Here is a 14,409-nt window from a genome sequence, read left to right on the forward strand (position 1 = left end):
AAAATAGCAGAATTTAGTAATAGCGAAAGGGTTTTATAGTGAAAAATAGCAATGAAATTCTCTGGTTAATATGGAGCTTGACGCCAGGACATAGCCACAAGTGCCAGTTTCTGGAGTATCCAGTTTTAGGTATTATCTGTTTAAGTATTGTTCTTTACGTGTTTGATTAATTGTTTGTGTGAGTTGAGAGAATCTATCTATCCGAAGAATGAATATCAAAAGGGTGATAGAAATGATGGGCCATTGATAGCAATGAAGGGAGAACTTCCAAACATGGGTGAAAATTGAATGTCAATTGAACTTTTAATCACTATAAGAACTGAAATTGATTATTGGGAAGCTACTAGGTATAATCTAGGGAGATAGAAAGTCTCCGTACTTTATATCTCCGAGGTTTTGCCGGTTGGGGTTTCTTTTCAATTTCAATAATTTAGTTTTAAACTAGTTTACACCATGATTAAGCTGATTCATAGGGTTCTGGAAGTAGTAGCTGTTAGATTATAGAGAAATAAATGCAAAAAGATAAAAAGGGCTGAGTTTGTAATTTTAAAGTACATGCCAGATCTTGTATTCTTTTCAGTGTGTGTTTTTGGGGGGGGGGGCGCCGTGGGGTGGCGTAAATTGATGTGATGTAAATTGATGGAAATAATTGTTAAAATCCCTAATTCTGTCTTCAGATAAAACGGTTTGAAGATTGAGTCATGACACGTGGGGTCAACAATAAATATATAAGAAAAAATTCAAAATCTTCATTGGCACAGGTTTAAAAACTCAACTTAGCATAAACCAAGAAAGTTCAAAATCTTCGTTGGCAGAGGAGACAAAAAGGATTATTGAAGATGAAATGAATGGGAAACAGAAATAAGAAATGGACAAGCCAGAGCAAGCATGTTTTACTTTCAAGGAATTTTGCGTGTATCATAAAAATTCTACTAGTTTCTAGCTGGCCAGGACAAAACAAAGAGTATTTAATTTGCTCTTTTGATTACTAGATAATTTGGCACTGCTACACTTCTTTTTATTAACTTTTGTGTAAGTTAGATTCCTTTCCAGAGTGATGTTAACCATGCATTTCTCCTTTATTAATTAGGAATGTTGAAGCTTATATTTTCAAAATTATATCCTTGGTATCTTCAACGACACGATAAAGAGGAGAGAATAAACAGAAAGAGCCAGTCATGTGAACCCCTCTAGTCAAGAACTTGAATGGTTTGGGTTTCAAGTTCCGAACTGTGAGGTGATGTGGTTCAAGGTCACATCAAAACTACCATTCGGAGACTGTTCAGAAGAGGACAATAGAACTGAATCGGTGAACCCCTCCAGCAACTTCGTCCCTCTGAGACTTTTTGCATGGACATATTTCAATATTTTTTCCGGTTAATATGTAACGAATTTGAATACTTCATCTTTAATCCCATCACAGATGATTCTATACAGTTCTCTTTCTGGAGATTTAATCATAATACATAAATACTTCATTCTACTCGGTTATTTTTCGATGATCTTTATTACCTGCATATCTAGTTAGTCCTAATGAATTTAGTCGGGTTTGGAAGGCGTTATATAGTCTCACCTTTTCTTTTTGTTCAAATGATAGAAGTACGAATGGCCAGCTGTCTAATGCTTTTTACGTCAAGTCTCAATTTCGATATCTTGATCTAAACCCATCTTTAAGTTTCAACCTCAAAATTGAAGTGGTCGATGATAGATGATATAGATCATGGATGTATCTATAATATAGAGCAGGCGCTTCTACGCTGCTTCCTTCCGGCCCTTGACCCTGCCACGGTATTCGTGTTGCTTAGTATCTTCTCCACCATTTTAGCAAAAGAGAGATTTCCTTGTAGTTCTTAGATGGGATCCTTCAGCTTTGCTCGAGAGATTTGTTTTTTCTTGTTCAAGTCCCAGTTGAAACAGAATCCGTTTTGGCCAGAATAAAAAGGATCATACTTATCAGTAATTAAGACCATCTTGATACTGGTTCTTGAAAAAAAAAAAATCACAAGTGCTAGTCATGTCTGTAAAAGGAAAATGTAACTTCTTTTAACCTGTGTTTTGACATGAGCTTTATCCGCTAACATCCAAAAAGACATATAAATAAAAAACATTTGTTTTAAGATCATATTCAACTGGTTCGAAACTTCGTGTGATAAAGTTTTTGCTGAGTAAAGAAAAAGGTATGGAGGTTGGGGTAAATATGATAAAAGGCTGAGACGGTAGGAGACAGAAATGGTGGAAAATTGAAAAGACGACTAAGAGAAAAGCAAGGACAGGGGGTGAAAATTTCCAGGGTGGTGACAATAGAACAAGTCAGTGAAGACAAATTGGTAGAAAATTAAGAGGCCCATGTTGTCTTTTGAGGAAGCAGCAGGCAAGCGAAAGTCCAGTGGGGTTGGAACTTGCGTTTCATTGTAAACAGTTTCCTCTATAAACAGTTAAGACACTTGTGGTCTGCTGCTTTGCCCCCACATCCACATGCCTTTGTTTCTCACACTTTCCTCTCTTCTACATCCACCCATGATAAATACCTCTCTTCTCTACCCTCCTCAATCGCACTTTCTCTCTTCTCTGTCTATATCTCCTATATCACCTCTCTCCCCGCCAACAACATTCAAAGCTCTAAGCATCCCCATTCATGGCCATCAAAAAATCCAACAAGCTACCACAGGCGGTTGTACTAAAGCAAATCCTTAAGAGATGCTCAAGTTTTGGGAAGAAACAGGGGTACCATGAAGTGGGTCTTCCTGTTGATGTTCCTAAGGGCCATTTTGCTGTCTATGTTGGGGAAAACAGAACCAGGTACATTATACCAATTTCATGGTTGGCTCACCCACAGTTTCAAACTCTACTGCGAAGAGCTGAGGAGGAGTTTGGCTTCGATCATGATATGGGTCTTACCATCCCTTGTGATGAAGTTGCCTTTGAGAACCTAACGTCCATGATCAGATAAGTGGGAAGGACTCAGCATCGTGGATGTGGTGTTCGTTTACGTCATAAATCTCCTGGTCAAGCGGTGGTTCTGACCAGGACATTGTTAACGTTTTGCCATATGCTATTGTAATTTGTACATAGATTGACGTCCCTGAAGGTTTTCATTTCCTCGGAAATGCCATTTGTATCCTTCATCGGTCATGATTTGTATGAGGATATTTTTTTTTTTTTTTGGGGTGGGGGGGACATTCATCCCCTTTTTTCAAATCCTCTCTTCTGTAACTTGCCCGTGATTACTAATTTGCTGCTGCTAATATCACTTCAAGGCTTGGAGAAGTGCTCAACAGAATGAAAAGCTATGTCTTCGACATTCAAATCAAACAAAAGTAGTTTCTGCTTTGTGTTAATGAGAAGATGAGAAGGTAAAAGAAAGGGTTTCATCTCACAACTTGTCAAAAACCAAAAGAAGTTCAATTGTAAACTGATCTCTGGGCAGTCACGGATTTAGTTGTTTAGGGATGGTCCCATGGAGGAGCTAATTGTAAGCTCACACAGCTGTTACCGGAATTTAAAATGCATAATTGTTTCCAAACATTTCATTAGAAGGTCTTCAATATGAAAGATTAACACATTTTGTATTATTTCATAATGGTGCCAAAACCATCCTCATGCCTCAGAATTTTATCAGCATCCAAAAATGCAGAATGTTACTAAATGTCTCTATGTTACTGATAAGTTGTGCAATTAGGTGTTGGTGACTTGGTTCAATTGCTGGACTTAGTTTACGTGTCGCAATCAGTCATCTCTTACGCATAATTGATGATTCTGTCACATCAATCTCCTAACATCACGCTTTAAGCTTCAATCATGGGGGGAGATAGATCCTCTTTTCTTTCTGAATAATCGGAAGTTTCCTTCACCGAACCAATTGTCTGCAAATAGCCCAAGCAGTGAAAGAAGAACCCAGAGTCATGTTCTGTCTTGCATGGGAAACTTTGCCGGTTGCATGTTTTTTCATGCACTGGCTTCTATTGCCATCACTGCTTGGAAGTTATAGGGTCATAATCCAAAAATGAACATCCTCAACAATGTTTCGTGAATTCTTCCAAGGTTCTAACCCCACTGATCACAGGACAGAGTACTGGTCCATACAATTACAAGTACCGAAACCCCTTTTCTGTTTTTTTTTTTTTTTTAATTCCCTTTCAATTATATGAGAATTATATTCTAGTGCATGACGTAGGACCCTCAATGGTGTCCACTCGACTCGTCCATAATTGATGGCCTTAATATTGGAGATTATCCTCCCACAAACGCAAGCTGAATCTCCCTCTAACTTTGTCCATTTGATGCACATGCACATGGGGTCTCATTGTCATCCAAACGGGGTCCCCTACTCGATTAAGCTCTCAATGCTTTTGTTTTTTTCCCTGGCTTATCAGATAACATAATCTAATTACCTTAGCCCCATAAATAAAGCAGAATGATTCGCTTTTATTCCATTCAAAATGCTAGGCTGCTAATGCTATATAGGGACGAGTGGGTTTGTGACGTGCCATGAAACAGAAACGTTTTTAAAAAAGAGGGCCGTGTCCTTGTGAGAAATCTACGTAAGATAAAGCACAACAGTTCAAATTTTTCTTGTATTCTTTTATGGTGTCCCGTGTCTTTAAGTGACAAGTGTAAATATAGTGTCTTGTAAAGGTCTTGAATTGTTGGGAGCCTTAGATTCGGATGTTCATATTCCCCTAATAATGTCGTTTAGGTGTCTGCTTACTGAGAGAAGAATCAATCAGGAATTGTTCACCGATTGATCGTGATGAAATAAGCAGAAAAAGTAATAACCAGCATAAGAATCGCTGATGGTTTTAATGATAATGATGATTTTCATTTTTCATTTTAAGAAGACAAGCTAACGAAGAAAAATGAAAAAAATAGTACTTTTCTGGAAACATTGAAATAACGACGACTTGACTGCTTCAGTGCACAGGCTAAACTTCTGAACGTACAAATAGGGAAAAGCCAAAAACCGTTGGTGTGATCTCTTCTTCTTCTTGTTTTTTTTTTTGGCCCCTCTCTGTCCTCCAGAATTGATTGATGAATTATTGGAGGTAATCACGGAGAATGGTGATTGATTGATGAGGTTTCGATTAAATCAACTCTCGTTCTCTCTCTGACAAGAAAAATGTTGCATTTTTATTTTTATCATGATAGTTTGTTATTGGCATAAATGTAAATGAAAATGGGAACGGCAAATGTTTTATGAAAAGAAGTGACATTTGGTCTCGTGTTTGGGGGGACAGAAATAGTATTTAGGGAAAAAAAAATCATGAAATGATGATATTGATAACACCCCTATTATGAAAAATTAAAACATCTTTTATTACCTTATTTTAATATTTTAAAATATATTTTTTGCATCTACTTAATAGACTCGCCCTACAATTCGATGGAGGCGGGCTTCAATTTTCAAGTTTTCTTTTTTAATGTTAAATACATGTATGTCTTTATTGGAAGCTTCAAGCTTGTTCTGTCAAATGTTAAATGCGGAGATCTCTTCCAATAGGTGTTAGTGATGAACTCTTTTCGCAACACCTAATCCGATGGGTTTACTTTTCAAGTCTCGTAGTGGCACTGTTTTGCGGTTTTTGGTTTATTTGCAGGACGAGACGGTGGAAAGGAAATGCACATGGGGCGTAAGTTGAAATTATGAATCCTATAATGATCAATTATCCAGATGTCTCGTGTCATTTGTCTCCTCATCCAATCAAATCGCGCATATTTAGAAGGTAAGGTGTGTTCCCCTGGCGTATATGGCGTGAATGATCAGTTCTTTCAAATTAAATTTATCTTCCACCGCATGAACAAATCAATAATATTATCCTTTTGCCTCACAGTTAAAGAACGCAATCTCCTAACACCACGGAATTAATAAGTAAATTGCTTTTGGTTGATTTTATATTTCTTAAAAAGTTCTACTAGGTAGAGAAAATACGAGGTTCATCTTCTTGATAAATTAAATTTTCTCAGCACAAGAAGTAAAATATACTTCACTATTTTTTGAGAAGACAAACATCTCTTTTCCTTTTTTTTTTTTTTTTTACCCCTGAACCAAGTGTGTCCTTGGGTACTCAAAGATTTTTAAAATATAGTGTCATATATTTATTAAAATTGAAATGCATGGTTTTTTTCAGAATTATTGTATTTATTATATCAATTTTGAAAGCTGATGATAATGAATTAAAGGAGGGGAAACCCGCACCAAAGATTGAGGGGAAAAAGAGTAGAATGATGGTACACTTAGTGTTAGGCGAAAGGAAGGAACATTTGGAGAAACAGGGTAGAAGAATTGTTATTTGTCTGTTAGTGAATGAAGGAAGCCAACTTAATGAATGGGTTGGGGTGCTGTAAAGAAAGGGGATGGCTGTGCAGGAATAGGACACACATGTTGGGTTCATGAACACTTGTGCTTCTCTGTCAGATCAAAAGCTGTGAACCAAACATGCCACGGCCCTGTACCCAACTCCAAAATTCTCAGCCACGGCTCTTTCTCCTAATATCAACTTTGTCTCCCAATATTCTTACTTCAACCTCTGTGACGCGTAACCACTTCCTGTCTTCCTCATCATGTTCTTCTCTCTGCTTTGCTTCTGTTCCCTTCTTAACACGCTTTAACTCCTAGAAAAATGGAATGCATATGACTTCATCCTCTCTTACCTAAATGTATGGCTGAGTATAAGGGCCACATCTTCCAACTCTGCTCTTTTTACCTCTTTCATGAACCCTTTCACTCTCATGTTTTCCAAAGTAAAGTGTTTGGTTTGCTTAAATTTTTATACCCTTCGTAGCAAGTCTAATTGGTGTCACAGCCCAAGCCTCATTCATCCCTCTCCAGAACATGCTTGAAAACGCAGACAAAGACAAGGGATCATTATTTATGAAGAGTTCTTAATTAAAGGACAGGATAGTGCAGAATTTTCAATGATGCTTCACTTATTTTCAGCTTCTAAGGTGCAGAGCATAAGATTCTGTCATAAACTTCAACTCTCAATCATTCAGCGTTGTTTCTGTGACGAAGCCAATTGTACATATCCAGTTCTGCTAGGAGGTTACTGTATTCAACATGTTTCTTCGCAGTCATATCCCACCCAAACAAAATTTGGACGATACCACATTAAACCTAAATTCACAGTTTCCTTCTTCTGCAATCTCGAAACTTGAACTGAGCTGTGAAATACAGATATCTTTACTGGAACACGACTCAATTGCAAGATCACTTTGAACTACTATGTCTACGCCATTAAAACTGCTATTCTGTGCCTGTACGGCTTAGATAACCCAAGTGAAATTCTACAGTTTAGGCCAAAGCAGATGACACTTTGAGAAAAAAAATTTAAAAAAATTATGTGAATGATTGTTCTAACAAATTACATTCAAAAACAAAAAAAAATTATTTGGAATAATTTTTTAAAAATCAATTTAGATAACTAAGAAACGATGTAAATGAAAGTGAGCAATCGAAAAGGTAAGTATAGCTGTGTAAGACACAAAATGAAAAGCAGGGATTTTATGAAAAATAATAAAATAAAAACATGTAAAAATTGTTTTTATTTAAAAAATATTTCTAACTTTTTACCAAGCATTTAATTGAAAATTAACCATTAATTTTTTTTGTTTTTAAGTTTTTAAAAACAAAAGTTGTTTCCCAAACGAAAAGTTAAACAAGGCCATGGTTTTCGTTCCCACATCGGTCATCAACATATACTAGCTTCTTATATTTTTTCAGGCCATCCAATTGGGCTTGTCTGACAATGAAAATACTAGTCAAGAGTTTTCACAAAAAAAAAAAAAAAGGCTAGGTCAAGAGGGAGTTTTCTCCATAAGCCTAATGCCTTTTGCAAAACCCTAGTTGTCTCGTCGCCACCACCCTCGCTTGCTTTCGCATTTTTTCCAGGAGAGGCGTCATGGGGCGGGTCATCCGTGCTCAGAGGAAGGGTGCTGGTTCCGTTTTCAAGTCTCACACGCACCACCGCAAGGGTGCTGCGAGGTTCAGAAGCCTCGACTTCGGCGAGCGAAATGGGTATCTGAAAGGTGTGGTCACCGATGTCATTCACGACCCTGGTCGTGGAGCTCCTCTCGCCAAGGTTACATTCCGCCACCCCTTCAGGTATAAGAAGCAGACGGAGCTCTTTGTTGCTGCGGAGGGTATGTACACTGGCCAGTTCGTTTACTGCGGCAAGAAAGCCTCCCTTGTGGTTGGTAACGTGTTGCCGATCAGATCCATCCCCGAAGGAGCTGTTATTTGCAACGTCGAGCACCACGTCGGTGACCGCGGCGTATTTGCTAGGTGTTCTGGCGATTATGCTATTGTTATCAGCCACAACCCAGATAACGACACTTCCAGGTATCCGTCTCTTCCCTTTTTCCATATTCCAGCTGCGGTTCTTGCTATATAAATTGTGAATTGTTGTTTGATGGTGGGTCGGTTTCATGAAATGTTGAGCTTGCGTTGATTAGTCTGTAAAACTGCCCTTCATGAGCATGGGATGCTCATATAAAGTTTAGATCAACGATGATAAAATTGAGCATTGTATGCTTCAATTCATAATTGAAAACATCTATTGTAGATCGAAACTAAATATTGATCCTTCTTATCTAATTAAGGATGAGCACAAATATGGATCTCATGTAAATTTGGATTTGACCAATAAAACGATGGTTTATCCAGTATTTAGTTTTTATTTTTAAAAATAATATACTTTTTGATTGAGTACTTCTGTTTTGCCTCTTGCTTTTTTAAAGCACAATGATCTCTACATTGCCATTACGAGCGTCCTGTTGTGTCTTTATGGAAATTTTGAAGTGGATTTGCGTAGTACTTATCCAAATGTTTCAATTCTTTAGCTCAACTTGATTGCATGCACTATTAGTGACCACTGGCAATTAAAGGATCAGAATTGAGTTTGTTCTCTAAAGTTTAGGTCATTTATTAAGGATTTTCATTATTGTGAGGTAAACATGTTATTGGTGAGAACTATGACAATATAATTTACTCCTGTCTTCTGACAGGATCAAGCTTCCATCTGGTGCAAAGAAGATTGTTCCCAGTGGCTGCCGTGCCATGATTGGGCAGGTGGCAGGCGGAGGGAGAACAGAAAAGCCCCTTCTTAAAGCCGGTAATGCTTACCACAAGTTCAGGGTGAAGAGAAATTGCTGGCCCAAGGTTCGTGGTGTGGCTATGAACCCCGTGGAGCATCCTCATGGAGGAGGTAATCACCAACACATTGGTCATGCAAGTACTGTCAGGCGTGATGCTCCTCCTGGCCAGAAGGTCGGTCTCATTGCTGCCAAGAGAACCGGTCGTCTTAGGGGGCAAGCTGCCGCAACTGCTGCTAAAGCTGATAAAAGCGCTTGAGGAGAGTCCTAGATTATTGTTTATTTGCATTCTAGTAGAAAGACAATATAATGCTGAATTTTCAATCATGTTTCACAACCCCCATTCTCATAATTTTAAGCTTTTCTCAACTTAATGATTCTAGAGTAAGCAAAATTTTCAACCAAAAAAACTAGTATTTAACTATCCCAACAGTTATCCTTTCAGGGGCAGCTTGCATTTGCCTCGGGGCAGTAAGACTAAGACTGTTCTCTTTAATTTATTTGTAGCTTAAGGTGTCATGATAGCAAGCTCATTTTTTAGCTCTTCTATCTTTTCCTTTAAGAATTTATTTTCAGCTGCTACTGCTCTACACGTGTTCCAAGTGACTCGTAAGATTTTCTTCGACATTTCAACTTCAGCTCTCAGTCATGCTGAATGGTTTCTGTGATGAAGCCAATTGTACATATTCAGTTCTGGCAAGGTTCCTGTATTCAACATGTTCAGCTACCGTATCATCTCTTTCCACCTCCACCTTCCCAAACTCGCCCAATGAAAATTACCACATTAGACTTACAGTTTTTCCCTTCTTTTGCAACCTCAAAGCTCGAGTTGAGTTATCAAATACAGACGTCTTCAGAACCGCAACTCAGTTGCAGATCATTTTGAAACACCACGCCTGCACCATTAAAACTGCAATTGTATGCTCTCTTGCTTATACGTACTGCTTGGATAATTTAAGTGCAATTCTACAATTTTGGCCTAAACAGTGGAAAGTGTGAGAATATTCTCCAAACTTGTTCTAGTCACCGTGAATTGACTTTTTCTGACCTGGACCGTGAATTGCTTTGAACTCTTCCAGGTTAAGATTAGGGGTGCTTCAAAAACACTACATATTTATTCTGTATATCATAAAATCATTTATGAAAAACTAATTTAAACACCTCTTCATTCAATTTAATTATAACCATTGCCTTGGAGTCAAAAAGCTTCTATTAACCCAGAACCAGTGGTAGACCGTCAGCTTTGCCAACTTCAGCCACTGAGACTTAAATAAAGTGGTAAGTTTGTTAGGGCGAAAAGAGACAAGTATTGCATCTTAGAAAATTGTGAAATTATCAGTGATTTTTCAGTAGTTATCTTTCTATAAGTTTCCAATAGAGGAAAAAAAATGAGTATTAAAGGCCGAAGATAGATACTAAAAAAAAATTTCAAATATTGCGTCAAATCTGAGGTAGTGATTTTGGCATCAATAGTTATATTTTTTCTAGTCCTTAATATAATAGTTCGGTAATTAATTTAGAGATACTTAAGCAATTAGTTAAATTAATTATTTGTCATAAATATGTGTTGACCTCTTTAAACTATTATTTTCAATCATATGCATTGAATTATTAGAATTATTTCTTGGCAGAAACCCTTTACAATCAATATGAATAATTGGGGAAAGATGCAAAACAAAATGAATTAAGGTCCTATATTTAGAATTAAATTCAAGTCTCAACTAGATGTTATATTAAAAATAAGAGGTAATAGTTCTAACCAACAAGGAGGAACATTTTTCTCAACTCGTAAATATTTTATTTCCGGCTAAACAACTTTATTCCTACTTTTTTTTCACCCAAATTCCTACTTTAAATTTTTAAAGAGTCACATTTCCACATCCACAATTGGTTAGTCTAATTAAATGGTACTACCTCTAGTCCTTAATATAAGAACCGGTATCTTGTAAGAATTTTTTTTCTTCAATAACAAAGAGGGCCAAGGCCCAAAAGAGGAAATTAAATTAGGTAGGGATTAATTCTCAAACCCTCTGCTTCCACAATTACTCAAAGATCAGATGGGCAAACATCAAAAGATAAGGACCTTGTTACCCCTTTCTTTGCCAGTGTGTCTGCAACTCTGTTACAGTCTCAAGGAGTCCTTTGAAACTTTACATCCCAGCTGTAATTGAGAATGCTCTGTTTGATCATCAAACTAGCTGTTTTGCCTGGATTTTCTTTCAACACTAAATCAATGACATTCTTAGCATTCTGACTCGATCATAGTCTAAACCCAATTGCCAACAAAATTTAGACCCTTATAAATGGCCCATTCCTCAACCTCAGAAGCATTGCAATTCCCGATGTTATAAGTAAAGCCAAAAATCTAGCCACCACTAGAATTCCGTATCATCCCTCCACAACCAGCCCTTATTTTGCCATACCACAATCAACATTGATTTTATACTAGCCAAATCGTGGGGGGAGTCTATTGCAAGTTCATCCTGTCTTTGCCATGTTTTCCAGAAAGATTATAATCTCGCTGCATAGTATTATTCTGCCATACATTCAAAAGAACATTTGCTGGGTCGCAAGGCTTTTCATAGTTTTCGATAAAAGTAGCCTCATTCCTCCTCCATAGTTTCCAAACAACCACACCCCATAATCATTCCCAATCATCAATTCCATTTTTACCAAAATCATGAGTCAGATTAGCAGCAATCCAATCTTTGAGAGAACAATAAAAGAAGCAGAATGTGTACCTTGGATGTAGAAGATGTAGCCACATGGACTTCGCATAATTAGAGTATTTTAGGATGTGCAAAAGAGATTCCGGTTCAGTATTACAATAAGCACGCAAATGTGATACTTGAGACCAGTTGCTCCACCAAACATCTGCGAGGAGCCTATCATTAGAGGCCTGCAAAAGAAACACCCGGATCCTCTCTGCCCCTTTCCACTTCCAGATACGCTTGTAAACAGGACTATAAAATGAGATAGGATTTTCTTTAATCTAAAAATGAGCACTTCTAATGCTAGAGTGCCCGTCACATGCAGCATTCTAGACCATAATATCATTTCCAGCTTCTTTCAAAGGAGGCAAGAGACTAGTGAGTTGCTGAATAACATCGTTGTTCATAGTCTTTTCCAGCCTTTGAAAGTCGCAACCTCCATTTAGAGTCCAATCCATAACAGAGCTTCTATTCTCCTCTGCGGAAATCTCCTTCACACACATCTTTTATTTTTTGATTTGAGAAAAGCCAATTATCGTTAAAGAAATTTATGAGTTTTTTTGTTTTGCAATTGCCATTTAGGGGTGTTTGGATGAATGGAAAAGCATTTTTCAGAAAAATATTTCTATAAATATCTAAACAAAACTTCTCTCACATACTTATTTCGTATATCATAAAATTATTTTTAAACCTTAAATGTTCTTGGTGTCTCAAACTGCAAAACAGAGGTTTCAGCCGAAGGCCTACTCTATATATAGTTGGGCCAGTCGACCAGAGATGAGAAAAGATTACATGTTCGTTCCGGTAAGATAAGGCTTTCATGTTGCCGTCATCAAAACATTCTTGGGCTGGTCTTTTTTAAAGGCCATACAATTGGGCTTGTCTTACAACGAAAAACCATGTCAGGAGTCCTCAGCCCACAAAACACAAGAAGCTAGGTTAAGAAGGTGTTTTCTATATAACCCTGCTGAAAAAAACCCTAGCTGTCTAGTTCCCCCACCCTTTTGCCTTCGCGTTCGTTCAAGGAGAGACGCCATGGGGCGGGTCATCCGTGCTCAGAGGAAGGGTGCTGGTTCCGTTTTCAAGTCTCACACGCACCACCGCAAGGGTGCTGCGAGGTTCAGAAGCCTCGACTTCGGCGAGCGAAATGGGTATCTGAAAGGTGTGGTCACCGATGTCATTCACGACCCTGGTCGTGGAGCTCCTCTCGCCAAGGTTACATTCCGCCACCCCTTCAGGTATAAGAAGCAGACGGAGCTCTTTGTTGCTGCGGAGGGTATGTACACTGGCCAGTTCGTTTACTGCGGCAAGAAAGCCTCCCTTGTCGTTGGTAACGTGTTGCCGATCAGATCCATCCCCGAAGGAGCTGTTATTTGCAACGTCGAGCACCACGTCGGTGACCGCGGCGTGTTTGCTAGGTGTTCTGGCGATTATGCCATTGTTATCAGCCACAACCCAGATAATGACACTTCTAGGTATCCCGTCTGCTCCCTTTTTTTCATTTTGCTGCCGCGATTAATGTTTCATAAATGTTGAATCGCTGTTTGATGGTGATTCGGTTCCATGAAATGAGTATTTATTAGTCTGTATATAAAATTTTAATCAGCGATTATGAAATTGGACATTGTATATTTAAACTCTAATGTGGATCGAAACTAAATAGTGGATGGTTCATATTTCATCAAGGATGAGCACAAATATGGATCTTGTGGAAATTTGGATTTAACCAATAAAATGACTATTTATCCCGCAATGGCTTATTAAAAACACAATGATCTACATTGCTGCTACGAGTGTCTAGCTGTGCCTTGTTGAAAGTTTGAAATGGAATTGCGGAGTACTTATCCAAATGTTTCATTTCTTTGGCTTAGTTTGATTGTATGCACTATTAGTATTCACTGGCAATTAAGGGATCGGAATTGAGTTTGTTGTCTAAAGTTTAGGCCATTTATTCAGTATTTTCATTATTGTGAAATAAACATTTTTCTGGTGAGAACCATGACAATATAATTTACCGGTGTCTTATAACAGGATCAAGCTTCCATCTGGTGCAAAGAAGATTGTTCCCAGTGGCTGCCGTGCCATGATTGGGCAGGTGGCAGGCGGAGGGAGAACAGAAAAGCCCCTTCTTAAAGCCGGTAATGCTTACCACAAGTTCAGGGTGAAGAGAAATTGCTGGCCTAAGGTTCGTGGTGTGGCTATGAACCCCGTGGAGCATCCTCATGGAGGAGGTAATCACCAACACATTGGTCATGCAAGTACTGTCAGGCGTGATGCTCCTCCTGGCCAGAAGGTCGGTCTCATTGCTGCCAAGAGAACCGGTCGTCTTAGGGGGCAAGCTGCCGCAACTGCTGCTAAAGCTGATAAAAGCGCTTGAGGAGAGTCGTAGATTGGTGTTTATTTGCTTGTTTTTTATATCTTGCCTCTTTGATAGTCTGTCTGCCAACTTTTGGTCGCTGTTTGGAGAACGTGTTTTCCCTCATATATGCAGTTTTGATTAGACAGCCTGATATATTTGTTTAATATGCAATGCAATTAAGCAGTTTATCTCTTTTGCTAGTAACAATAATCTTATAGTGTCATTTGTGGTTATTCAATTCAAGGGTTAGAG

The 14,409-nt window shown here is 38.2% G+C and overlaps 2 protein-coding genes across 3 annotated transcripts; both read left to right on the top strand.

Annotated features, from left to right (window-relative positions):
• Positions 1–2,620: 2,620 nt before the first annotated feature.
• On the top strand, positions 2,621–14,361 carry LOC114749564 (60S ribosomal protein L8-3). The gene is made up of 3 exons (XM_028938067.1): positions 2,621–2,799; positions 12,782–13,273; positions 13,830–14,361. The coding sequence occupies exons 1-3, from the start codon at positions 2,636–2,638 to the stop codon at positions 14,173–14,175; spliced, it is 1,002 nt and encodes a 333-aa protein (XP_028793900.1). The 5' UTR covers positions 2,621–2,635; the 3' UTR covers positions 14,176–14,361.
• Positions 7,876–14,345, top strand: LOC114749565 (60S ribosomal protein L8-3). Of its 2 annotated transcripts, none has more exons than XM_028938068.1 (3): positions 7,876–8,335; positions 9,001–9,354; positions 14,184–14,345. In XM_028938068.1, exons 1-2 carry the CDS (start codon positions 7,896–7,898, stop codon positions 9,344–9,346), a joined length of 786 nt encoding a protein of 261 aa, XP_028793901.1. In that variant the 5' UTR covers positions 7,876–7,895; the 3' UTR covers positions 9,347–9,354; positions 14,184–14,345. The 2 variants fall into 2 exon arrangements, with proteins under 2 accessions (XP_028793901.1, XP_028793902.1); XM_028938069.1 differs by having other exon boundaries at positions 9,001–9,347; positions 14,177–14,345.
• Positions 14,362–14,409: the final 48 nt, after the last annotated feature.

The sequence above is a fragment of the Neltuma alba genome, unplaced genomic scaffold, assembly GCF_004799145.2.
Source record: "Neltuma alba isolate B1F8T4 unplaced genomic scaffold, ASM479914v2 tig00006102_pilon, whole genome shotgun sequence".
NCBI lineage: Eukaryota > Viridiplantae > Streptophyta > Magnoliopsida > Fabales > Fabaceae > Neltuma > Neltuma alba.